The 27,585-nt window shown below is 37.7% G+C and overlaps 1 protein-coding gene across 11 annotated transcripts in view; it reads right to left on the bottom strand.

Annotated features, from left to right (window-relative positions):
* Nucleotides 1–4,308: 4,308 nt before the first annotated feature.
* The window catches only part of APC (APC regulator of WNT signaling pathway), a 175,165-nt gene continuing 151,888 nt past the window's right edge, over nucleotides 4,309–27,585 (bottom strand). For 6 of the 11 annotated variants that reach the window (XM_047823921.1, XM_047823707.1, XM_047824213.1 and 3 more), the window contains 8 exons: nucleotides 24,663–25,041; nucleotides 22,597–22,692; nucleotides 21,248–21,301; nucleotides 17,439–17,578; nucleotides 16,815–16,892; nucleotides 15,660–15,776; nucleotides 12,659–12,873; nucleotides 4,309–11,166 (listed from right to left, as the gene is read on the bottom strand). In XM_047823921.1, the coding sequence (XP_047679877.1) occupies nucleotides 4,587–11,166; nucleotides 12,659–12,873; nucleotides 15,660–15,776; nucleotides 16,815–16,892; nucleotides 17,439–17,578; nucleotides 21,248–21,301; nucleotides 22,597–22,692; nucleotides 24,663–25,041 (7,659 nt within the window). In that variant the 3' untranslated portion in view covers nucleotides 4,309–4,586. The remainder of the gene's footprint in view (nucleotides 11,167–12,658; nucleotides 12,874–15,659; nucleotides 15,777–16,814; nucleotides 16,893–17,438; nucleotides 17,579–21,247; nucleotides 21,302–22,596; nucleotides 22,693–24,662; nucleotides 25,042–27,585) is intronic. The other 5 variants (XM_047824052.1, XM_047824130.1, XM_047824313.1 and 2 more) reach the window with 3 other exon arrangements.

Here is a 27,585-nt window from a genome sequence, read left to right as displayed (position 1 = left end):
GTCTTGTTAACAGCTGTAAGGATCCTAAGTGATACAAGTATTTCAGATAAATTAAATGTTAATTCGGCTGGTTTCAAAATTCTTAGGTAATATTCCCATTCCCTTCCAAATACTGCACATATTATTCTATTGTTTTTTTCTTTTTTGGCATTTAGCATCGCAGAGAAATGTTACCAATCTAATTTTTTCTTTTTCTTTTTTGTAGGCAGCCTATTCCTCTCTCCTCACAAATGTTTTTTAGAGTTTTCTCTATCTTTGAAATTAAAAAAAACTAAGGTATGTCTAAATGTGGTTTTCTGTTATTTTCAAGTTAACTCAGCCTAATGCTACAAGATATTTCAGTTCTAGCACTCAATCACCAACCAGAAATTTCCTTTGTCTTATTTCAAATTGATTGGCTCAGTTCCCCCCCCCCCCCCCCCCCCCCCCCCCCCGCCCCTTAAGCCAGGCAAGTGTTTGGTCACTAGCTGGTTGATGATGAGTCTCTCCTGGGGCAAGTATCCACCTCTGGTACAAATAGCCATGGTCAGGGTACATGGGCTGTGTACATGATTCAGTGGTCAACAGTTGGGCTAAGTGCTTAGATTCCAAAAGGTGGTGTAGGTACCATTTAGCATCATTGTCAATAGTTACTTTTCACTAATGTTGCTTTATATTCAATGGTCACCTTCACTAGTATACACCATGATGAGTATTTTTAATTAAAAAAAGTAACAATCACATAACTTAAAATAAGTGAATAGTCACAAATGTAGAGAAAGAGTTATCCTGAATATCAGAGGAAAGAAAGTGTATTTAGCACCAAGAACAATACAATACATGTAGAACATACAGGTTGAAAGAAGCATCAATGGTCTAACAAAAACCAGAATATAATTTTATAGACCACAGGACAGAGTTAGGAGAATGGCAGGAAAATGATGTGGTCTGTACAGGAGTTAAAGTCCATACTTTTTTAACACTACATAGTATTTTAAAGTCAACATAGTATGAGGGAATTAGACGTTAAAAAATAATTTATATTCTCTATTTCAGATACTTTTGAAAAATTATTTGGTAAATTTTAATAATATGACTACTCAAATATTCTTCAGCTCTTGGCAACTTACCTTTTGCATTTCTGGCACTCTGTTCTTTTCGTATTTTAGATACAAAAACACTAAGTGATAACCTGAATTCAGGTAATAGGGCAGCTGGCTCTCATCCTCAGCAAAAGCCTCATCCCTTGCCTTAACCTCGGGTAACACAACCCATATTTTATGGGAACACTTTTTTTTACTTACATTGCTATTTGTTTCTTTTGGGCTTACCCTTCATTTCATTATTTCCCTCTCATTAACGCCCCATTTAGTACTCAGGTAATTTGGAAATTTTATTCTCCAATAGCAATTTGCCACAGTTAATTGGCTGTTAATCACTCCCACAGTATATTAGCAAGTCAGGCACATTATCTTTTCATCTAAAATAATTGTCCTTAACTTCAAAGTTCCCTTTTCATAGTCTGTCCCAATCTTACTGCAAATCCAAATTATGTACTTGCTGAAATTTGCCTTTTCAATAACTTTGTTCCAAAGGGAACATAAGCCAATTTCTCAGAAATAGTTATTGTGTTTAGAATTAATTCATGTCTGCTAAATTTGTCTATTATTGGGAGTGGAGATGGACGGGCTATATCAGATTTTATAGCTTAGCATTCATGCCTAAAGCAGGGGAAAGTTTATTTGTTGGAATACTTTGTCAGATTAAAAGGTCCGGTTGAGAGGAATAGCTAGAACTGAAGGCAATCACTCAAGGAGCTTTATCGTTACTTAGTCACTTGATCTCAAAGTATGGTTCCCAGACCAGCAGCATCAAGCAACACCTGACCCCTTCTTAGAATCGCAAATTCTTGGGCCCTGTTCAGAATGAGCCATTTCGGGGTGTGGCTCTGCTGAGTCTTAATAAGCACTTCTGGTGACTCAGATGCAGTCCAGTTTGAAACCCACTGCCTTGGGAGTTGTTTGCTGCAGTGGGAAGCTAGATGGGGCACTGCCCCCTGCTTCTCTCAACAGGTATCATAACTCTTATTCTCTACACTGCGCTGTTACCATTTTCAACAAGCATATACTGGGGCCATCTGGCCTGCTATCAGTTATGGCAGCACACTGCAAACTTCTAGAAGTAGAATTGAAGGTTGCCCCTTTCCTAATTCAGAGCTTTGGTTCAAACTGAAGAGCCTCATATAGCAACTTTTTCCTCCACAGGCAATGTCGATTGACAGGACCATCTGACAGTAGGTGTTGCTTACAGTACTTCCTGAGCTTTCTGGCAGGTGGAAGACATCTTTTTTTTTTTTTTTTTTTTTTTTTGTTCCCAGCATTGATAGTTTTTTTTTTTTAATTTTTCTTCCTTGAAAAAGGCAATTTTATTCTAATCAATTTACATCCCATCTCTTTCCATAAAAGTACTTGAAGTGCTCATAAAAACTGGCATGCAGTAGTTCAGAAAAATAGAAAATCAGGACTAAAAGAGCAAGGAAATATGACCTGTATGTGCGTATCCCTGTTGGAGAAGGCAGCCTTTGAAAAATACATCAACTATTATTATTATTCACAAACGATCGATTCATTTAGATAAAATGACAAAAATTTAAATGTAGATATATTCCAAAGATCAGTAAATTGAAGTGTTTGCAAAGTGGTACAGTGGAAAGAGTATGGGCTTTAGAGGATTTACTGGCATTTGATAAACACATGTAAGGGGTACATAAGCACATGTGATTTCAGGGGCATCAAGCAGATGTGCTTACTCCTTCTCAACCACTTTTCCCAGTATCCCCACTGTACCTAAATATCTTTTCTCTTCCCCCAAAGCAGAATGCATGAATTTTATCACTAAAAGTAAATTTTCATTTATTCAGTATGTGAGCATTTATCATTTTCACCCTCTGATCATTCAGGACAAATTCTGGGAAGATAAAATATGTTAATATGTGTATTAGTTATCTTCCTTCATGAAGGAGGCTCTCTCTGCTCTGTGAAGAAGGGGGCAATGGCACATGTACCCCATAACTCTACCCACCAGAAACAGTATTCCTTAACAGGCAGAGGTTTTTAAATTGTCTTTTGAATCTCATAGTGGTGTTAAACCTTTGAAGTTCCGTGTGATTTGCATTTTCTGAGCATGGCAAAATGCTGATTACAATCAGCTGCTGGAATTTTGCCCCAACATATAGGGTGATAAAAGGTGTTCATTCCAGACCCAGTAGCAACAGAGGGTAGATGAAGGGACAAGACAGTTACACTGCAAGACAGGCATGGAAGAGACTACTTATACCTAAGAATAATCAATAAAATTTTCAAGTAAAGAGACTATTAAGAAAAAAGAAATACTCTATGTGGGCCTATTATGTTCAACGTCCAGTCCTGTGCTAGGTAGTGCACATTGCTATTCCATGAATCTGTTTTAAATCAACCCCAGTGGAGTAAGAAAAAATATTAAACACCAGGAGTGCTAAGCTAATCTCATATAAGAATAATAAGTTTCAGGAATGGTTAAGTGCCAATGCATGGAATGGTTAAATGTCAACAGTTAGCTTCAATTGTTTTTATTACAGTAAGAGGAATTTTACTCTTAATGCATAGAATTTGAAGAAAAAATTTATATAAGCTTTTAAAAGAGGCCTTTTTAACAATTATTAATACAAACATGAAATAAGACCCTTCAAACAAATACCAATTTCAGTAACAGTTTACATACAGCAATAATTTATTCTGAAATGTTCATTTAGTTTCTGTTGAGACACGATTCATGTCTCATTAATAAAAGAGCAGCCATCTCACCTCAAATACCAGAATATACAACAAGTTACAGCATAGCAAAATTCTACCTACTTTCAGATAAAATCTAGTTCAGGTAAAATAGTTTCATTCAATGTTTTACAGTTACACAGATTTTTTGATTTTTTTGTTTGTTTTGAGCACAAAATAGTGTAAATTGTTACACTGTAGCTATCTATATGCACATAATTTGACCACAGAACTGTTAATCATTACTTCTGAAATTGAACCATCAGTTTCACTCATGCAGTAAAGCAAAGCAGGCTGGGTAAACTTGTTCATCGGGAACCATATTACTGTGAATTTCACAGCCACATGATTAATTATAATGTTAGATGGATTCACAAGGACTAAAACAGAATGGTTTTTTGCATAAATACCAATTTCTCCCTGATGTAAGTTTAGTCAGTTTATAATCTAGAAATGATTGAGAACAGCAATATATCATATCCTCTATCTGTAGTGTTATTTTAAGACAAGCAATAATTAAAGTATGATGGGGTGGGATGCTACTTAAATACATGTAAAACATACTGTACAAATATACTTGGCTTTACCATTTTTTTCCTAACTATCAAGAGTGCCTCCCAAAATATGACCAGTGAAGACAAAGTATACTATCAAATATGGCTTCCAGAACAAAAACTCTCTAACAATCAAACCTATTTACAAAATTTTTCAGTCTTTTAAAGTTTCATCTGAAACAAGATTTCTACATAGCAGTTGTAATTAACACATAATTTTCTTAGTTTCATCATTCCAGCTCTTTTAAACAGATGTTACAAGGTAAGACCCAGAATGGCGCTTAGGACTTTGAGTTCCACTGGATTCTGTGCTGTCAGTTTTTGAATCTCGTTTCTTCGTGTTGTTGTTCACTGGTGTCGGGATCTGAGATGGCCGAGCTGAAGTGCTATCTGCGCTGCTTTTCCTAGGGCTTGGATTGTAGTTAAACGGAGTCACTCTGGCAGCAACAGTCCCGCTAGGTGAACTGTGCTTGCTTGAACTGCTAGAACTGAAAGGAGTACGCTCAGCTATGGAACTTTCATTAGTCTCTGACACAGGGACAGGGTTACTTTGTCCCGGTTTAGCCTCAGTTCCTTTCTGGTCTGGGGCATCTACCTGAATAAAGGAGTTCAGGCGGTTTTCCAAACCCATGGTGCGTATGGGAGCACTGCCATTACCCACATTTTGTTTTCCCTGATTATCTTTTGAATCTTTAGCGTTTGGATTTCCCTTTTCTGAAACAGTGTCAATCACGGGGGGAGTATTTCCTGTTGGGGATCTTCCGGATCTAGGGTTGTTGATGGGACAGTCCTCAATTCTCACCCAAACATCCTCTGTTTTAGAAACAGCAGGTGCCATTTGATAAATCAGAGTCTTTGATTCAGCACCATTTGCAGCACCTGAGGAAGTGGTCTGAGAGGTACTATTTGTGGGAGAAATCTCATTTTCTTTTATTTTTCTCCATGTTCCTTTTGTGGATACTTGGTTTTCTTTAGTTTGTTTGGTTCCTGAAATAGAGTTCACATGTTTTTCATCTTCACTTTTTGCTTTTTCACTGGATTCTGATGAAGCAGAAAGAATTGAGGATGAACTTCCAGTTCTTCTCCAAGTGCTTACTCGTGGAAGGGATGATGAATGTTTGCTGTGCTCACGTTTCCAGGTTCCTGACCTATTAATTGGAAGTCTAGAAGGACTTTCAGAATGGGAGCGTGCTATATCATGGCGCTTTGCTGGTCTTCCATCATTATACTCTATGGTGGGACTGAGATTAGGTGGGAGTTTTCGCCATCCACCAGACTGAACAGATGAATGTGTGGACAGAGACATATCAGGAAGGGAAGGACTTAAAACTGGAGTCTGTGCCTGGGACCTAGTGGGAGAATCTGGTCTAGAAGATGGAGAAAGAGATTCAAATGAAGCAGATTCCTCCAATTTTCTCCTTAGGGTTGGGCTTGGAGCTTCTTTGATGAAAGTTGACTGACGTACTAATACGGGTCTCTCTGACCTATCAGATTCACTTCCACTTGATTTAGTTGAGGACATTCTAGAAAGTTCTACCTTTTTATTGGATCCATTCCCATTATTCATCTGATTTAGTCCTTTGGAGGCAGACTCACTTCTTGGGATACTGCTGCCATTCTTGGATAAACCCGTTTGCTTGGTAAGGTTCTGCTGGCTCATCTGTCTGCCTGGAGATGTGTATGACATCTTCCCAGAACCTGAGGACTTAGTTGAAGCAGTACTAGGGGATGAAGTCCTTGGCAACTGGGATAATTTATTAGGAGGGCTTATTCCATTTCGACCAGGAGAAATTGAGTTCCGCCCCGGAGACTGCATAGGTCTACTTAATGGTTGTTGGGCAGGTCTTGAAGGAGTGGAATCTCTAGATCCTGATCTAGAAGACCCTTTATTTGCTCCAGCTGGTTGGGATGTCTGCCTGGTAACAGGGCTTAATTCTGACTTCACAGATGGCTTGGTTCCTCTAGGAGAAGTGGTGGCTGGCTGACCTTCACTAGGGCTTTTGGAGGCTGGAGTCTTAAGGGGTGGGCCTTTTTTAGAAACTGGACTTGTACTTGAAGAGCTATTTCGAACTCCTGGAATATGAATCATTGTCCTGCCCCGAGAGATTGAAGGCATGTTTGTTTGAAGAGGCTGTTTCATTTGGCTTGAAATTTCTGAATTAGAACGAACTTTTCCGGTAATTAAACTTCTATAAACTTTTTTTCCTCCTTTGATTCCTTTATTTTCAGATTCTATCTTTTTAGTTTCCAATGTACTCTTCTCCCCAGGTTTTAGAATTCGTGGGCCCTTATTACTTGTAAAGGGTTTTTCCTCTTGATCAGGTGTAAGATGAAATGGTGATCCTAGGGAGATCCCTGATTTCAGTGAAAGGATGGAGTCTGAGTCAGATGATGCCTGTCTAGATAAACATGCAGCAGCAGCAGCTTGATGTAAACTACTTACTATGGAATTTGCACCTTCCTGAATAGCTTTCCAATCAAAATTTTCTGAATCCGGGGATAAACCATGTTCTGAATCTGGTCTCTGTATATCTTTCAAATCAAGTGTCAAATCTTCTGCCAATATGCCACTCATATTTCTGGGACTATGCTTTTCATTATCACCCTTGAGTCTTGAAGGCTTTTTCTTTTTTGGCATTGCAGAACTTATACATTCCTGCAACAGGTCATCTTCAGAATCAATACTAAGAGAACTGAGAGAACTATTTCGTGAGAAACAAACAGGGGTATCTTCAACATGAAATGATTTAGGAGCATAACCTGATGCCTGAGGTTTACTGGGTTCTCCCTGTGAGTCAGGGGGCTCTGTCTCTTTGACAGGTTCACCTTCTTTGTTATTGTTGTTTTCTTGATCAATGTCACTAAGAGAACTTAAAGAGGAATTTCGAGAAAAGCACACCGGAGTATTTTCAATAGCAAAATTTTGTAATTTCTCATCAGTTGCTGCTCCCCTGTCTGGTATGTCTTTGGATGACTGTGGAAAAGTGGATTGCTTCTGCAGCATGGGTTTAGACTGACCTCGATTTATTGGATGTTTTGTAACAGCTTGTGTCTTATTAGCTGATTGTTGGCTAGAGGTTAGTTCTGTGTGGCTGGTAACTTTAGCTTCTGATTCTTTATTTTCTTTCCCCTTTCTTAATTCAGCCTTTTCTCTAGAAAGGTCAACATCATCATCATCAAAATCTAGAGAACTCAAAGAATCATTTCGTGAAAAACAGTATGGAGTTCCTTCAATGGGAGTGTAATGATGAGGTGAATCAAAAGTAAAACTTCCTCTGACTCGATCTTCATTATTTGGTAGCTTATCATTGAAGTCCTTGGAATTATTTTTCAAGTTCTGTTTCTTTGAATCTTTGTTGTCTGAGAAAGTTCTTTCAGCATTTAAATTATTTTTTGAGTCTGTGTTTTTTCTTACACGTGTCCTATATTCAGTATTTTGTGGTATAGGTTTTACTGGTGAAGTAGGTTTCTTTTTCTTACCATCTAACTGATTTTTGTTAGCTCCAGATGAAGACATAGATGCTTGTTGGACCTGGTCCATTATCTTCTTCACACGGAAAGGCTTGTGACTTTTTCCTTTGGGCATAGCAGAGTTAATGCATTCTGCAAGAATATCACCTTCTTCTGTTTTATTGTCATCCAGTTCAGATATAGTTGCAGATGGGGTTTTTACTCTTTGAGCCTCATCTGTACTTCTGCCTTCTGTAGGAATGGTATCTCGTTTTTCAAATTCACCGGACTGTGCTCCTGCTCTAACCCCTTCTCCAGCAGCTAACTCATTTGGAGGAGATTCTATTGTTAGATCACTTAAAGATGTAGCTGTGGAAAAGTTTATAGGTGTCCCTTCTACACAATACACCCGTGGCATATCATCTCCTGGTGTAAAACTAACATGTTTTTGTGCCTGTAACCTGTTTTGTGATGGAAGAAGTTTATACACAGGGAGTTGACTTGGTTTCCTTGCCACAGGTGGAGGTAATTTTGGAGCAGTCTGGGCTGGTTTTTTGGCTTTACGTGAAGATTTTGTTGGCATGGCAGAAATAATACATTCTTCTAATATTTCAATATCATCATCATCTGAGTCATCTAACAGATCTTTTTCAGAATCAGTAGGTTTTTCTGCTTCTTTTACCTGGCTTTCATTTGCTTCTTCAGGCTGCTCAGATTCGGTTTCATTCCCATTGTCATTTTCCTGAACTGGAGGCATTATTCTTAATTCCACATCTTTCTGTATAAATGGCTCATCGAGGCTCAGAGCACTCAGGCTAGATGAACAAGAAAATCCATCTGGAGTACTTTCTGTGGCAAAATGTAAGAGAGTATCAGCATCTGGAAGCACCTGGACTCTCTGTACTGCAGCATTTACAGCAGCTTGCTTCGGTCCACTCTCTCTCTTTTCCGCAGTAGGGGCTTTGTTTTTAGGTACCTCTCGCTTACTCTGAACTGTCTGAGGAGGAGGAGGAGGAGGGGTTTTACTTCTGCTTGGTGGCATGGTTTGTCCAGGGCTATCTGGAAGGTCACTGGGGCTTATAATGCCACTTACCATTCCACTGCAGGGTTCACTCTGAACGGAGCTGGCAATCGAACGACTCTCAAAACTATCAAGTGAACTGACAGAAGTGCATCTGCTAAACATGAGTGGAGTCTCCTGAACGTAGTGTTCTGGTGGACTTTTAGGTGTCTGAGCACCACTTTTTGATGGAGATTTAGCCCCTGAAGAAAATTCAACAGCTTTATGCCTGGTCGATTCTGCAGATAAGCCAGAAGCCTGAAGTCTGCTGGATTTGGTTCTAATGTGCTGTGACACTGTTGGAACTTCACTCACAGACTCTTCTGTTGATCTAGTCCCACTGTTTTCTTTTATTTCTGCTATTTGTAGAGTATTAGCAGAATCTGTTTCCTGTGTTGTCTGATCACATCCTATTTCATCTTCGGCCGATGACAAAGATGATAGTGAACTGCAACGTGAGAAACATATTGGGGTATCCTCTACACAGTAAGTCTGTATTGTTTCTTGGTTGATAGAGGGAACTTTGCAGGAGGTGGCTTTTGGGGTCTGACCATTTCTGCTTTGTGTGGAACTTGGATGGTGCTGATTCTGCCTCTTGGCATTAGATGAAGGTGTGGATGTATTCTCACTGCTTGAAGAGATGTGTTCAGTTTTAGTGCTTTGTCCAGATGAACTCTTTGAGAATGAAAATGGTGGTTTCTGTGAGGCAGGAATGTCTGTGGCATATTTTAAACTATAATCGATAGGCTGATCCACATGATGTTTCTCTTCATTATACTTTATGCTATAATTTGTTGGTCTCTCTTCTTCTTCATGCTGCTCTTCCTCGGAGTAACGTTCACTATAGTTGGTTGGCTTATCATCTTCATAGTCATCTTCCTGACACAAAGACTGGTTTACATTTTGATTAATTCCATGATTGGAACTTACTCGATTTGTTTCTGAACCATTGGCTCCTCTTGACCTATATGGGGAAACACATTCCTGCTGTCCAAAATGTGGCTGAAACTTGAGATGTTTATCATCAGTGCTCTCAGTATATACGGGGTAAGTTGTGCTTTGACTTCTTGATTGTCTTTGCTCACTCTGTTTTATTTCATCTTCTATTATATGTTTGGGTCTTGCCCATCTTTCATTCTGTGAAGGGCTTTGCCTTCCGGAGTTCAACTGCTCATCTGAATATTTAAGACTATAATTTATTGGTGTATCTAGTTCTCCATCATTATCATCCATATGATTTGCGCTGTGTATTTTATGGGCTAGGTCAGCTGGATACTGACCATAGCTGCAAAATTTACTTTCATCATCTTCAGAATAGGATTCAATGGAAGGCTTCATCTGACCTCTTTTACCATAACCATCACTACTACTGACACTATTTAAACTATCATTTGAAGATCTCTTATATTCCAATTTGGCATAAGGCATAGGACATGTCCTATTTGAATTTTCTGACTTAGTGAAGTTGTAAGTGTTTGCATGTGTGTGGGCAGTGGAGCTTCTTCTTAGTGCATTCCTCTCATCTGTCCCACAATGTAACTCGCCGGTAGACCCAGAACTTCTGTCTTCCTGGGAGGTGTGAATGGCTGATACTTCTTCCATGACTTTGGCAATCTGGGCTGCAGTGGTGGAAATCTGCAAACCTCGTTTTGAAGAAGTGCCTGGATTTTCTGTTGCTGGGTGGTAGTTGCCTAGGCTAATTCCTCGTTCTCTCTCCAAACTTCTATCTTTTTCAGAACGAGAACTGTCTAAACTTCCTCTTGATGAAGAGGAGCTGGGCAACACTGTAGTATTTAAATATGGTGAAAGGACAGTCATGTTTCCAGTATTAAAATTGTCTGATCTATTATCATCATGTCGATTGGTGTCAAAAACATAGTCACCATAAAGATTTGGCTTGTGTCGTTGCTTACTACGATGAGATGCCTTGGGACTTAAATTGTCAATATTGTCAAAAGTTTCTGATAAATGCTGAGCATCTAATTCTGCTTCTAGGGCTTTTTGTTTCCTGACATGAAGAGATGGCAAGCTTGAACCAGGAGACATTATATTGGCATCCTTATACTTTGCAGGTCTATTTGCCATGAGATTCCTTAAAGCTGCAGCGCTTCCCATAGCAATCATTTTGTGCTTTGAATGAATGAGGTTCTTGAGCATGCTGACTGCCCCCATGTCCCATAATGCTTCCTGGTCTTTAGGATTTCTTGCTGAGAGATTCCACAAGGTTCCACATGCATTACTGACTATTGTCAAACTGTGAGATTTCAAGTGTTGTAATAAGGTTTGCAGGCAGTTGTTCTCTCTTAGGATTTGCCTGAAATAAAAAGAAGAGATCCCAAAATTAAGGTAAAAATCTGCTTATTATAACAATAAATAAAAGGTTAGAAAACAAATTTAAATCTAAAGATAACTACTAAAACTGATTAATAGGCACAATAAAACTGCACCAAATTATACTACAAATTTCAAGCATTTCACATCTCCATTTGTTCCTAGTTCATTTAATGTTTAGTGTTTAAAAATACTCATCTGTCAGACTAAAAGAAGTGTTAATTTTAACACATTCTGTATTTCCTATTCTTACCCAATAGCCTTTAAAATTTTTGCCTGAGCAGACACATCTGCCTTGTTTATATGGTCATAGAGTTCCACAATAAATGTATCATGAAATCTTATGCTAAACAGGGACTTTGTGGTAACTTAATCTATGGATGGGTGCCACAATGTCGACTAATAAGACGTGGTGGAAGACGTGGAAGAATCGATCGATGGATCTTTATATAGTCATAAAACTGTAAGCTTTATGTAAGCTCCTAGGCCGGCAAACTGACATTTTAGAATAACCTCTATGTCCCTGGATTGAGTCTGTGGTACTGCCATCCCCCTTACAAATGTGCTGTCAAACTGTGCACGTAGTTTGTTATTTCTAATGAAAGGTTTTGGAAATTTAAAGGTAACTTTAAAACAAAGGTTGAGAGTCCCAAAGGTTGAGAACTTTGGGACTTGAAAGAGCTATAGCTTGTTTAATGCACGGTAAACTGAAGTTTAATGACAGCATGTTCAACTTTAGAGGGCTTTAAAATTGATTGGCAAGGGTGTGCAGTGAGCCTTAACATGACAGTTCTCTCAGCAGTCCAGCAAACAGCTGAGTGCTTACTGAATTTAAGAGGTCTTCTTTGCATAGCAGAAAGGGCTATAAGGCTTGTTAGTCTGTGCATCAAAAACCTAAAGAGAAGATGTTCACATTCTTTACAAGTACTGTTACTAAAAGCACCTCCTGGACTTTCTGAAAATGGGAAGCAATACTGGATAATAAATAAATAAATATGCTGTGAAAGATACCCATATTTTTGTTGACAAAATACAGAGCCTAAGTTCTGAAAATGTGTGCCTTGTATCTCAGATACTTTCTTAGGTTTCACAGCCCTAGTTAGATAAGTGGTTGTTGGTTAAATGACATTATGATTATTAAGACACCGTTAGAAAGACATGAACTACTGTGTTCTCTGGATTATACACCTAAGTTTTGTTCTTTATAAACCTTATACTCCTTTATGCCATACTAACATATACAATGAGATTTTGTTCTTTGTAGTATTTGTAACTTTTTTTCCCCTACGTATGGGTTATACCTTTTAAGTGTCATTTATTTACTTGTACACATCTTTGTGATACTATAAACTTTTGTTAGAATAAATACAATTTGGCTTAGAACCTGCACAATTAAACAAAACACTACTTACAACTGGGTCTTTTTAAGGGTAAGAATTCTACACTAATTCATTTAAAAGTAATGTAAAACTTACCTGTGGTCCTCATTTGTAGCTATCAAGCTGGACACGTTCCGTAATATTCCACCTCCACTTTCAATAATGGCTAAAGTATTTGTCTGGCTTCGGTAAGTGAGAGTGCCAACCAGAAATGCAAGCGCACCATCTACAGCACATATATCAGCTTTATTCTCAGTGCAATGTGCTGACAAATTCCATAAGGCACTCAATACGCTTTTGAGAGTTGATTCCTATTAAGAAACAGAACATGTGTCATCTAATTAGAGTTGGAATGTGCCTCTTCCAACTTCTGTGTTTACTTCTATTAAGTTGTTAATTTTTTTAATTTAATTTTTAAAAAAAAATTTTTTTTTTTCAACATTTATTTATTTTTGGGACAGAGAGAGACAGAGCATGAACGGGGGAGGGGCAGAGAGAGAGGGAGACATAGAATCGGAAGCAGGCTCCAGGCTCTGAGCCATCAGCCCAGAGCCCGACGCGGGGCTCGAACTCACGGACCGTGAGATCGTGACCTGGCTGAAGTCGGACGCTTAACCGACTGCGCCACCCAGGCGCCCCTAATTTAATTTTTTTAAAGAGAGAGAGAAAGTGTGAGCAGGGGACAGGGGCAGAGGAGAGAAAGAGAGAATCCCAAGCAGGCTCCACACTCACTGCAGAGCCTGACGTGGGGCTTGATCCCCTGACCCTGGGATCATGACCTGAGCAGAAATCAAGAGTTGGACACTCAACCGACTGGGCCACCCCAGCACACCTTGAGTAAGTTGTTATTATTATTGCACAACTCCCCTGCTCCTTGCCCCTCATGGGCAAAGTATTAGGAACTCTTCATTTAGGACAACTTTCATAAAATACCAAATGGAACTTAAGTGATGTCCCCATAGAACAAGCAGAACACAATACTAAACTAATGACCTTTATGAACTTTATTCTATGTGTTTAGATGGTACACACATATCTTGCAAGAGCTCATGTTAAATTTTTTAACGCTTATTTACTTTTGAGAGAGAGAGACAGAGAAACAGAGTGTGAGCAGGTAAGAGGCAGAGAGAAGGGGACACAGAATCTGAAGCAGGCTCCAGGCTCTGAGTTGATAGCACAGAGCCTGACGCAGGGCTTGAACTCATGGACTGTGAGATCATGACCTGAGCTGAAGTCGGATGCTTTACCGACTAAGTCATCCAGGCAACCCTGATAAGAGCTCATATTAGACTATGAGACGGAATTGGTGTGCATTCTGAAAAGATGACATTTCATGATAACAAAACCCAGAAAAAACCCTCTATATACTGACATGGAAAGATGTTTAAGATTTAATATTAAATAAAAACAGCAAGTTGTATATAACAAACATATCAATGCTCTAAATTTCCTGGTATCTTATTGTAATCCACTGCCAGCCCCAAGCAACTACTGATCTGTTTCTGTCATTATAGATTATTGCATGTGTCAATGGTTTATTAAAAAACATTTTTTTAAATGTTTATTTTTGAGAGAGAGAGAGAGAGAGCACGAGCAGGGGAGGGACAGAGAGAGAAGGAGACACAGAATCTGAAGCAGGCTCCAGGCTCTGAGCTGTCAGCACAGAGCCCGATGCGGGGCCCGAGAGGTCATGACCTGAGCCAAAGTCGGATGCTTAACCAAATGAGCCACCCAGGCACCCTAGTAGTTCATTTTTTAAATAGCCAAATAGTATTCCATTGTGGACATTCCATAACTTCTTTACCCATTCACCTGTTGATATACTTTAGAGTTATGTCTAGTTTTTGGCTATCAAAATTGCTGACAACATCTGTGTTTAAGATTTTGTGTGAACAGAGGTTGTTTCTCTTTGGTAAACACTTAGAACTGGAATGGCTGGGTTGTATGGTTGGTATATGTTTAACTTTAAAACACTGCCAAATGTTCTTCAAAGTGGTATATACCATTTTACATTCCCACCAGCAGTGTATGAGAATTCCAGCTGCTTAACATCCTAGACAACACTTGGTTAATCTTTTACATTTTAACCAATATATGTAATGGTATCTCACTAGTTTTAATTTATATTTTCCTCAGGACTAATGATGTTGAGTATCTTTTTAAGTGCTTCTTGGCCATTTGTATATGTTCCTCCCTGTAAGAAATACAAGTGTTTTGCTATTTCAAGAGCGTTTTAATGGTATTTTTTATGCAGACCCTAAGTATATTTGAATATTATTGTTATAACCAGTTTTTTAATTGAATACTTTTCTTATTTCTAATTATATTTCAGTTGATTTTCTTGGGTTTTCCTGGTATAATTTCACAAAAATACATACACAAATAAATAAACAAAACCCCCAAATTCTTTATCTTCTCAGAAAAGGACATTTTGAAGAAAAATAATGTAGGCTGTGGGTCCAGGGGGAATGGTTGGGTGAAAGGAAGCCTGCTTAGTCCCAGATTTCAAGTTTAAGCTTTTCTTTTTAAATTAGCTTAGTTTATGAAGTAGATATGCCATCTGGTGATATTTCCTTTTGTAAACAAACTGTTATTTGAGGAATTCCTTGCCCTTGGGTCTTATCACCTCTTGATAGGGTGACTGTCAAAACTGAGGACTCTGGAGAGCACAGAGTAACACTAACACTACGTACACAGTGATTCTCCACTGGGGATGATTCTTTCCCTTTGACCCTCTGGGGCACATCTGGTAATATCTGGAGACATTTTTGACTGTCATGACTGAGGGGAAGTGTATTGGTATCTAATGGACAAAGGCCAAATATGCTGCAAAACACCATACAAGGCACAGGTCAGTCCCTTAAAACAAACAATTATCAGGTCCAAGATGCCAACAGTGTCAAATCCGAAAAACCCTGACTTACCCTAGGACACTTTGTACAATATTTTCCATCTTAATACTTTAGTAGGAGTTTAGAGCAGTCTAAGAATAAGAACTGATGAGATAAGCGGGTCACGAATTAAGGAATCTCAGGGATGGGAAAAAGTAACCAAAGATGAAAATCCGAATGAGAATATTAAATGTTTTCAAAGGTACCTTTTTAACTTCCAAAGCACATTCCATTAATGCTTTCACACTTCCAACTTCGCGCAATGTCTTTTTACTATTTACATCTGCTCGCCAAGACAAATTCCTCAAAACACTTGCAATAACCTGCAAATGAAATCAATTTTAGAATAATTTGAATATAAAATAATTTATAGTTTTGTTCTCTTTTAGAGTGAGAGAGCAGGAGTGCCAGTGGGGGAGAGGGGTGGGAAGGGGGAGGGGAGGGGGGGAGAGAGAGAGAGAGAGAGAGAGAGAGAGAGAGAGAAAGAGAGAATCTTAAGCAGGCTCCATGCTCAGCTCAGAGCCCAACCTGGGGCTTGATCCATGACCCTCGAATCATGACCTGAGCTGAAATCAAGAGCCGGGATGTTCAACTAACTGAGCCACCCAGGTGCCTCTATAGTTGTTTTGTTTTTAATGCTTTTTTTTTGGTTTGTTTTTAAAGTTTTTATTTATTTATTTATTTATTTATTTATTTATTTATTTATTATTTATTTATATTTTATTTATTTTATTTTTTTCAATATATGAAGTTTATTGTCAAATTGGTTTCCATACAACACCCAGTGCTCATCCCAGAAGGTGCCCTCAATACCCATCACCCACCCTCCCCTCCCTCCCACCCCCCCATCAACCCTCAGTTTGTTCTCAGTTTTTAAGAGTCTCTTATGCTTTGGCTCTCTTCCACTCTAACCGCTTTTGTTTTTAAAGTTTTTAAAAATATTTATTTTTGAGAGAGAGACAGAATGCAAGTGGGAGAGGGGCAGAGAGAGAGGGAAGACACAGAATCTGAAGTAGGCTCCAGGCTCTGAGCTGTCAGCACAGGGTCCAATGCGGGGCTTGAACCCACAAATTACAAGATCATGACCTGAGCCGAAGTCGGGTGCTTAACCACCTGAGCCACCTAGGCGCCCCTTAATGCTACTGTTAAGAGTAGAAATCTACTAATAAAAAATTCCTCCTAAATGCTAATATGGTGCCAAAAGGAATTCCTACAATATAATTATTTTCCTTTATTCTGGTATTAATGTAACCATAATTGAAACATGAGACACTGAATATTGAGCCAAAGCTTAAATTAATCTAAATCATGATATTAACCCACAAATATCCCCAAAAAACATTTGTGATTCTAACTAGTACCTGCTGTAAGTCTTCACTTTCAGATTTTAGTTGGGCCACAAGTGCTCTCATGCAGCCTTTCATAGAGCAGAGTGTAGCCTGTAAAATTAGAAATGGAACAGTAACAAGGCAAAATGAAGCTGTGCTTTATTTTTGTCTAATAAACTTCAAATCCAGTTTTAACGGTCTCATTTTAATCATCCTAATATTTTACCCATAAAAGATGTAAAACCAGATTACATAAGTCTTTTGCTATCAGTTCTTCTCTTAGTATACTGGAGAAATAAAATGAATAAATGATAAGAAATAATAAGCAAAGGGTTTTAAAGTAAAGTCTCTTATTTGGACGGAACCAATATATGTGTACACTTGCATACGTCATCAGGATTTTCAGATTTTTGCTCTCATTCCTAGGAACAGTATTTTAAATGCAATTACATAAATCCACTACTGTGTTCCATGTTTTGCCTTTGTTTAGGTGTAAGACAATGTAATGAGTAAGAATATGCAGTGGTGTGTGACGTTCAGGTTTTTTATTAGTGAATGTCTAATGAGGAAAGGAAAAAAAGAAAATTAGTGAAAGGTAGTTTGTATGAAACTAACTCATACCAGAGAGATCTTAAGAAACGATCTTCTAAAACATACCTTGTTGGCTACATCTCCAAAAGTCAAGTTTGTCAAAGCCATTCCAGCATATCGTCTTAATGTAATACTGTAGTGGTCATTAGTTAGCCCATACATTTCACAGTCCACCTGCAATAATTCTGCAATGGCCTGTAGTCCCCCTAATTTCAAAAGGGCAAGAGGAAAAAGACAATAATCTAAAATAAAACAAGTAATACCAAATTTAAAAACTAATTACTAGGAAAAAATCTCAAAGAATGAGAATATATGGTTTAAGTATGTCTTTAGAACTACAAGCTACAAAAACTGTTATAAAGAACTTTTGTGAAATACACTCATAAAGTAAAAATGATAATTACTCCATTTTCTGCCAGTTTTCTCCACCCTTCAAACCCTTTCATTAGTGAAGTGAGCAATTATACTCTATTTACTACACACACACTGTATCTTCTCATTGATGAAGAAGGCTACTTTCTAACACTAGATCTTCCCGCATGAAGGCAGAAAAAGGTAACTTACTTTTATTATTAGAACTTTACAAACATTCTTCAATGTTATACACTATGGCCTAATTAATGTTTTTGGTTTGCCAAAGAATTATCCTTAGGAATCCTGAGATTTCTAAATAAAACGGCATGAAGCAAAGCTTTTTTTTTTTTTTTTATGAAAAAGAATTATCTGTTCAACTTAATAAGTTCTATAAAACTACATATATATTTATATATTTAAAAAATTTTCTTACTTTTCTTTGATACTTTCAAGTGTCAAATACCAACTACACTAGAATTGAGTATTTTTTTCTCTGTGATTCCCACCACTGGGTATGCTCGACCCACAATGGTCAACACTAGGAAGGCAAGGAGAAAAATGAAGGAAAAGGAAAGGGAAAGACATAAAGGAAGGGGTAGTAACAAAACAGAACAAAATAAAAAAGGTAAAGCAAAATGGTGAGCAGGTGAATAAAAATAAAAATGCATATGGAGGCTATTCAAAATATTATTCATCATCAATGTTAATCATCATGGGACTAGGGATGTTGTTTTGTCACAGAGAAGTGGCTTAGAAAAAAAGAGGATGAATATAAACAGGCAATTCTTGGAAATTCTAAGTCTTAACAGTCAGGTTATTAATCTGAAAGAGGACCTGTACATTTAGTATTTTTGTAAATGATTTAGAAGGGTCAGTATGTAGAGGAATCTGCAAGTTTGTAGAAGTTCTAACTGGAGTCAAGAATTCCAAGCCAGGGGAATTAACTGTAGGAAGGCTGGTGCAAATCTTTATGACTAGCAGTAATGACAGATGAGTTTGAACATAGATAAGTGAAAATTAATTTGGTTAAGGAAAATCCAAACCATATTTAGGAAGGTTTTCCTCCAACCACTCATGATGATGGAAAAATACATAGCCAGTGAACAAAATACCGTCACTATCTTTATGGAGCTTATAGATTAGAGGAAAGGCAGACACTGAACAATTAATTAAGGTAAAATGGACTGTGAAGAAGCACAGGTCAAGGTAATATGTGGATTTAACCTAGACTGGGAGGATCGAGAAAAAGGCTGAGGAAATAAAGTTTAAGACTTAAAGGATGAATGAGTATCTAAAATGGCTGGGACAGGAATAATACAAAAGCATTTTAGGCAGATGAAACAGTAAGTGCAAGAGCCCCTGAACCTTAAATTAGCAACAAGGAGACGGTCACAAGATGAGGCTATAAAAATGGGTGGAGACATCATGCAAGACTTTATATGTCACACCAAGGATTTCAGACAGGAGGAGTAATTAAATGTGTGCTCTAAACAGACTCCTATGGTTGCAAGGTGCATAATGGATTACAATTGGACGTGTGGAGACAAATAAGACAAAGAACTGCAGAACAGAAGAGACGACAGTGGCTTGAACTGGAGATGAAAAGGAGAGCAGTGATGAGACAGATTTAAGAAGCAGAATGAAAGTACTCAGTTACTAAATGTAGGGGATAAGGAGGAGACAGTCATGGATGTCTCCCGAGATTGTCTCCTGAGCAACTGGGTTGGCTGGCATGCCATTTTCTGGGAAAAAGAACCCTGGAAGAGACAGAGATTTGGGGATGAAGGAGATAACAAATTCAGTTGGGGCAGTTGAGTTAAAAATGTCTGAAAAACCATCTAAATGAAGATGTCAGATGAATGATTTGATAATGTGTCTCAAACTCAGATTAAGATGTAAATCTGAAAAACACTGTAAATGAAGCCATGGACTGGAAGATACTGCCTAGGGAGAGACGAAGAAAACCTACAACAGAACTCTGAGGAATTTCTACCATTTAATACTTGAGTAAAGTATTAAGGAGCTTACTACTAGAAGGAGCCAGTAGAAGAAGTGAGAGTTCTGACTCAGGAAATGGAAATGGGAGTGACTGATGAATTGAAGACTGTGGCCCTATATACTGATAAGATCACCAAGATGTCCAGCATTACAGAGCAGGCTATCAATACCAAAACAAAACATACTATGCTTTGTGACTATATGAAATCCTGCCTGCTATATCAGTATCTGTGACACTTTCTTAAGAAAGTGAAATGATCTAATAAAGAAGGTCTCAAGAAGGCACTAAATGAACAAAGAGTTTTTTTGAATGGAAGAATTAAAAAACTCAGGACTGGATTCTGAAAACAATGATTAAAGAAGGATATTGTCAATATCAGCAACACCATGAAGAAAAAGGAACATTCAATAAATTTTAGGATATCAGATAAAAGAGAGAATCTTTTATGATTTCAGGCAAATGAAAAAAAAATTTCTGTAAATTTTAAGGCAATGAATATATATATGAAAACTATAAATGGATTCACAAAAATACGATGTGAATTCATGACTGATAGAATAAAAAATAGATGCCCTAAGAAAACTTAGGCTTTTTCAAGGTAATGCAAAGATGATAAGCATAATTTTTTTCACATTCTGCTCAGTGTCTGTGTTTTAAAAAAGGGGTCCAGATGGACCAAATATAATCCAATGTGGTACCTCATAACCTTAAAGCTAATAGAGGACCAATGGTTTCAAAAGAAACCATTCAACAGAATCCTTAATTTAGACTTATATTAAAAAAAGATAATAGAAAGATGATTCTTAGTTTCAAAAGGTGTATTTTTTCCTTTTCCTTGGGTTTAGATATCAACACTAGCATGAAACGTCTCATTCTAAAGTAAACATTAGGGACTCAACATAAATATTCTATATATTGGTGTTTCACAAAATTTCCTTATCATGAGAATCACCTGGGTCACTTATTACATGATTCCTGGGTACCCCCTCTGGAGATACTGTTTTACTAAGCCTGCTACAGGGCCAGGGAATCTATATGGTTTGACAAATACCTCTGGTGATTATTATGATCTAGTTTTGGAAATACTAATACAAATAAGCCATGAGTTCCTTGAAAGTCAGAACCATATCTTCATCATTTTTACCTCCAGGGCCTGGCATGGTTTCTAGGACAGAGTGGGCATTTAATCAATGTAGATATCACTGATACTATAGTCTAAAACCTGTGATACTAATTGATGCAAACCTAAATGACCTGGGTAAGTTGTAGAATCTTCTATGTACAAATGACAGTCCCAGCAGACTGGGCTTTAGAATGTCCCTTCATCTATTTGGGACTTCTTTCCTCCTTATCCCTCACTATCAGATTACCTTGTGCTTAATTACTCCATCTCCGCACAATCCACAAACCTTGATCTTTCTTTTGCTTCGTACAAATTTAGAGGCTAGGAATGAGAAGAAGGTAACCCCCTGTGGCTCTGTGCCAACAGTCACACCCCCAGAGGCCCCATCCTGCTCCTCACCTGCAAGCCCCTGCCCTAGCTCCTGTGATGAAATGCCCCGGGTAGCCTTCCTACCTGAAGAAGGAAGAGGAACAAATACTGAGTCTAGGTTTTACTTTGAAATTCAGATGATCAATGTGTCAGTCCTAATCTACAGTTCATTGGAACACAGGGACATTTACAGGAAAACCTTTGTAGTAGTTTAAAATTGGATTAGTTTTCTTGTTTATTCATGATTTTTATCCCCTTCCCATAATTACTAGCATTAAAAAAACACTCAAATGTAAAATTTTCACAAATGCTGAGATTGCAGTAAGGAGGGGCAAACTCATAAGACCACACTCAGTTCCATGGGAGGCTGGGGGTAGGGGAAGGAAAGAGAATCAGATGGGCCAACTGCAAGGGCCTGTGGGAAGAAAAGCATGGCTGGAGGACAGGCCTGAGCTCACAAAGTACACAGCCCCCCAAAGTGATGACTCTGAAGGAGACAACACTCATTTTTGGCCATTTAGGTTCTCTGTGTTTAAGAGTCTCATGACTTTGTGACTTTTAAGATAAATGATGAATGACAATGATGAGGGTGGTAGGAATACAAAGTGGGGGCTGGAGTGTAATGTAAAATAAACAGCATGAAAAGCAAGGGCACAGCTACACTAAGATGGGAACTCAGTGTACGGTTCTTGCTTGTGGCACGACTAGAGATCCAGTTCACATGAGATGGCTCAGCATGATGCAATTATAAATACCACATGTGCAAAATGAACCTAGAAATCAAAGAAAAACCGTTACATGAAAAATGGGGTGCACAAAAATGCAGGTTATAAAAGGTTTAGAGTGTGTGATAACACATACACAAAAGAGTAATCCTTCCAAAACTAGTGGAATATTTCTAACTTAAATTAGACCATAATGCTTTTCTTCATTAACCAGTTTCAGAGATATTATGCTGCTTATCATGAGAATCCAGCAAAGTGTTGGTAACCACGAAGATAAATGAGAATTTTAATAATAATTTCTTCTGGTGTCCATGAGAAGTGACTGAGTTCAAGAACAATCACCTAGCTCCACATTTCAAAATAATTTAAATTACCCTCCTCATCACATAGGGTCTACTATGGCAACAGGGGCAAGGAGTAGCCCAGTTAGTAGTTCTGCTAACTGCTGGCTAAGATTTTGAAAAGTCAAGTTAGTTTAAACAAGGTAGCAGTGCCTATCATTAAAAACCTTTTTTTTTCCCCCTCCGGAAACCAGAGTATAATCATTTCCTACAAGGAGGAAGCAGGTGGTAATAGAAACGTGTGGCATTATACTCCAACGATGATGAAAAATGTTGGTTTCTTCTACGGCATTAAGAAACATTTTTGTCTTACCAAGTTCATTCATTGCATGTCTATGTTCTTCATCAAATGAAAGTTTCATTAGAACACACACAGCAGGACAGATCTGATGTTCAACAGGAGCTGGCACTGAAAAATAAAATTGATACAAAACATAATGCTTTGTTTTCTCAAAAGCAATAATGTTTATTATACTTAATAAAAAAAAACAAGGCTAATATCCCTAATGCATAGTAGTTTAGTAGATCAACAAATATTTGCTGAATAGATGAATAAATATGACAAACATGGAAAAGAAAATATGAGTAAAGGGTTTTTCTTGGTTCCAGAAAAATATTTACCACTTACCTGCCTTTAACCAAATCTGTTAGTATAAATCCCTTGCAGGTGTATGCTATAACTCAAATAATAATTTAAAATTATGTTGAATATATAAAAGAATAAAAACACTTTGGTATAAAGTTGTTTTGTTATAATTTCTATTTAAACTATTGTCATGAGTGTGGGTTAAAAACACTTAGCTGTGTACAAATGTAATAAAGAAATCCAGTATAGGGCGCCTGGGTGGCTCAGTTGGTTAAGTGGCTGGCTCTTGGTTTTGGCCCAGGTCATGAACCCACAGTTCTTGAGTTTGAGCCCTCCATCAGGCTCTGCACTGACAGTGTGGAGCCTGCTTGGGATTCTTTCTCTCTCTCTCTTTCCCTCCTTCTTTTCTCTTTCAAAATAAGTAAGTAAAAACTTAAAAAAAAAAAAAAAAAAAGAAGAAATACAGTATGAACCTAGTAGAGAAAGCTTACTATATAGAGTAAACAAAAATCTAAAGAGACGTCCAAGAAAATATGACTTCACATTTAATACCATGTACAAAGTTTCAAAACTCATTATGTGAAATCAAAATTTTAAAAGTCTATTTTTCAGAAGTAATAATATTTAATTTAACCATTTTGAGAACAATTCTTAAGATCACAAAATACAAGTTGTTACATGATTGTAGATGCCCAGAGAAAACAATTCCATAAAGACGATATTCTCTCAGTAAAGTATCTTACTAGTTTTCCTCATCCCTAGGACAAACAGATATAAAAGACCATTTCTGCTATTTTCTCATTCTTGAAAATTTGTAAATTTAAAATACATTCACCTTTATACGTAAGCTAAAAAAAAAACCTGCTAAATCTTCATTGATGGTGTTCTCATCATCACCCCTTATCCTTAAATCAACAGGTTACTACAACAGTCCCCACCCTGTGTGCCTCTGTGTCTGTGTTTGTGTGTGTGTGTGTGTGTGTTTTCTTACCAGGTGAAAAGAAGATCTTACCTTATATACTTACTGCTTTTGGTTCTTGCTACAGGAATGAAGTAACTTATGTCCCCAAGGGTCCCAACTCCCATGTTCCCTGCTGATGGAGAGGGGTTGGTTGCCCAGGGTTTCTCCCTCAGCAAAGAGCTGGGTGGCTGATCACTCCCAGTAAGTGGGGCCCATGGCCTGAAGTAGGATGGTACAGTGGGAAGAGCACTGGGTTGAGAGTCAGAAGATCTGGCCTCTGTTCCTGACTCTACCACTTAGTAGCTATGAGGCTTCAGGCAAGTCTTTTAGCCACTCCGAGCCTCAGTTTCTTTATCTGTAAAATGGAGATAATACTTTCCCTTCCTACCTCCTACAAGGTTGTTGTGAGGGCCAAATAACATAACAGATATAACATATCTCTGCATCCACTGAACAGAATGTTATGCAAATGTAAAGATTATGGTGTGGTCACTAACTGCTGAATAAACTTGTATAAAGTCACTTTCTTGAGCTTAATCTATAAAAGGAAAGGGATGGAAAAACATAATTGCTCAAGTTCTTTCTAAATATACGATGCTATGGCTATATATCTCTTGATTCCCTGTACTTTTTTGGTTGCCCTTTGCTCAATTTTTTCTAGAAAAATACAGATTTAAGCTTTAAACTATGTTAGCAGTGTAGATGGCTACTATGAACTTCCCATTCCTATATCCCACTCATATTCCACTCATAAAGACAACATACTAACTTAAAAAATTTTCATTTACAAAACTTTACATTTGCTTTGTAACATGCACTACAGGGAACATACTTGGATTTTTGTCCTGGTCCATGCCTTGTTCATGGGCTTCCTGCCACTCCCAACAGGTTTCACAGTAAGCTCGTATCTGTTCCAAAAGATGAAGGACTCGGATTTCACGCCTGCCTCTCTTGTCATCAGGCTGTGAGTGAATGATGTTGTGAAGTGCTGCACTGGCCCTGGCCCGAGCCTCTTTACTGCCCCGGGAATTTCCCAACAACACAGAGTCTTTGTCATTGCCATGTAAAAGCTGGATGAGGAGAGGAAGACATCCAGACTGTCGCATGGATATACAGCTGTCTTGGGAGCTAGACATAGCTAGCAAAGTTCGCGACATATCATCCTTATCATGAGTACCAAGCATTGATAACAATGAATACACCATTTCCACCTGTGGGCCAAATGAGTTTAGAAACAAAATTATGACTTTAATATCCAAATGCTAACACCAATGAAGTGATGAATGGGATATTTATTGTAACTCATTAAAAAGAAAAACAAAACTCAAAACCCCTTTCCAGGATGAAGTAATGAGCATTATTTCAAAATCCATATAATCATCACCGATTTGTTTATATGAATAAACAGAAGCAGTGGTGACATACAGTGTTGAAAGAGAGAGTAGCTTCTTACATACTTAAACTGCCCTTTTTCTGGAATAGCTGGTAATAATCCATTGATTATAATGAATGACAATCAAATGATTTCACACACACACACACACACACACACAAATGAGGAATGTGGTTTATTTAAATGTACAATTTAAAATTTTACTGTACTTCTTTTAATTTATAACTATAATCAATAAATAGAAAACTTTTCAACAATTATTATTTACTACATACTAGTTTTCAACAATCACTAACCTTTACCAGATTATAATATTGTTAAAAGTATATCATTTCTCCCTTATACATATAAAAATATTCTGCCATAAAAGGAAGAATGCCATGATCATATAGGGAGTAGAAGGCCAGGATTCTTTTTTTTTTTTTTTAAGTTTATTTATTTTGAAAAAGAGAGTGAGGGTGTGTGAGAGTAGGGGGAGAGGCACATAGAGGGAGAGAGAAAGAGAGAGAGAGAGAGAGAGAAGGAGAAAGAGGGAGAGAGAGGGAGAATCTTAAGCAGGCTCCATGCTCAGGGGAGAGACTGACTCGGGGCTTGATCTCACGAATCATGAGTTCATGACCTGAGCCGAAATCAAAAGCTGGACGCTCAACCAACTAAGCCACCTAGGTGCTCCAAGGCCAGGTTTCTTTCTTTTTTTTTTTTTTTTTTATGTTTGTTTATTTTTGAGAGAGAGGGAGAGACAGAGGCTGAGCGGGGGAGGGGCAGACAAAGAGGGAGACAGAATCCGAAGCAGGTTGCAGGCTCTGAGCTGTCAGCACAGAGCCGGATGCAGGGCTTGAACTCACGAACCGCGAGATCATGATCTGAGCCAAAGTTGGGACACTTAACCAACTGAGGCACCCAGGCGCCCCTTCCAAGGCCAGATTTCTTAACCAATTTTTTTCTTTTAAAGCAACCAGTAAACATCAATAACTCTCTGACAACAAATTTTAAGGGTTTGCTCAGAAGTAGATTAGACTGGAAACAGTACCCAGTTATCTTGCACCGTGGTTAGCCTCATTTCAATGTGAGAGCTATTACGTAAAAATCGAGGCTATTATATAAAGAATGTATCATCTCTACAAATCAGTGGTTCTTAATCAGGGGTGATTTTGGCCCTCTTAGGACATGCTTTGCTTTGGAAACATTTTTTGGTGTCACAACTGCAAAAGAAAGTGCTATGGGCATTTAAAAGATAAAAGACCAGAGATACTGCTTAACATCTTGTAATAAAGAATTATCCAGTCAACAATGCTGAGGCTAAGAAACTCTAAATACATGAACACACACTACTTTTAGATATTAAAGTTTTAGGAAGGGAGAACCGTGGAAAACTGGGCTTTCAAATTTTGGCCCCACTACTTAGGAATGAGCTGTGTGACACTACCAAGTTATTTGATTTCTGAGACCAGTTTTCTCAATTGCAAAATGGAGATATTAACCTAACGAGATTTCCTCTGTGAAGATTAAATGAAATAATACCTGTATAGGACAGTAGCTGGCATTAAAAAATGTAGTAAGGTCTTAATATGATCATTCACCAGTTACTTCAACAGGAAATGGTATTCTAGCTGCCAATTTTCATGCAGTAGTACTGCTGAATATTAGATTTTCTTTATAGTAAGAATTACATATTGATGTTGGACAGATCTGGGGATGAATTCCAATTTAAATATGCAACAGCTGCCTGAACTTTTTTTGCTTCAGTTTTCTTATTTAAAAAAGAGGGACAAGAATACCTCACAGTGTTTTTGAGATTAGAGAAAATGTACACATAACTTCTAGCACAGTTACTGGCACACCAGAGGTCTCAATTAGCAGCTGTGAGTTATTAAAAGTATTAAATCTCATATTAACAATTATCTCTGATTACTCTAAATTCATTTCTTAAATCAGCATTATTTCAGTAATGCTTTTCTTAAGAGCCATTATATTGTCAAAGTAAAGAAAGATTATACATAGAGTAGTCTGTGAAAACAGTTAATGAATTAGTGAGATTTAACTAAAAATATACTGTTTAGTTAAATTAGAATTTCATCTTTGTCAATATAATATTAAAGACTCTGGCCAACTTATAGAGATGACAACAATACAATAATTATTTTCTTTTTAAAACATACCATTCTAAAGTCCTAAAATACTTGCTAATATCTGAGAGACTCTAAAAAAACTAGCTTACCAACACTGGGTAACATTCCATTTTGATAATTTTTCTATTCACTGAATATTTATTAAACACCCTTATGTGCAGGTTCTGTGCTAGACGCTACAAAAGATTAAGGAAAAAAGTCCCTATTTCCAAGAGAACTTCATGCAGGGGGAT

Source organism: Prionailurus viverrinus, chromosome A1, assembly GCF_022837055.1.
Source record: "Prionailurus viverrinus isolate Anna chromosome A1, UM_Priviv_1.0, whole genome shotgun sequence".
Classification (NCBI taxonomy): Eukaryota; Metazoa; Chordata; class Mammalia; order Carnivora; family Felidae; genus Prionailurus; species Prionailurus viverrinus.
Note: the sequence above shows the minus strand (reverse complement) of the source record. Positions and strands in the feature narration are given on the sequence as shown.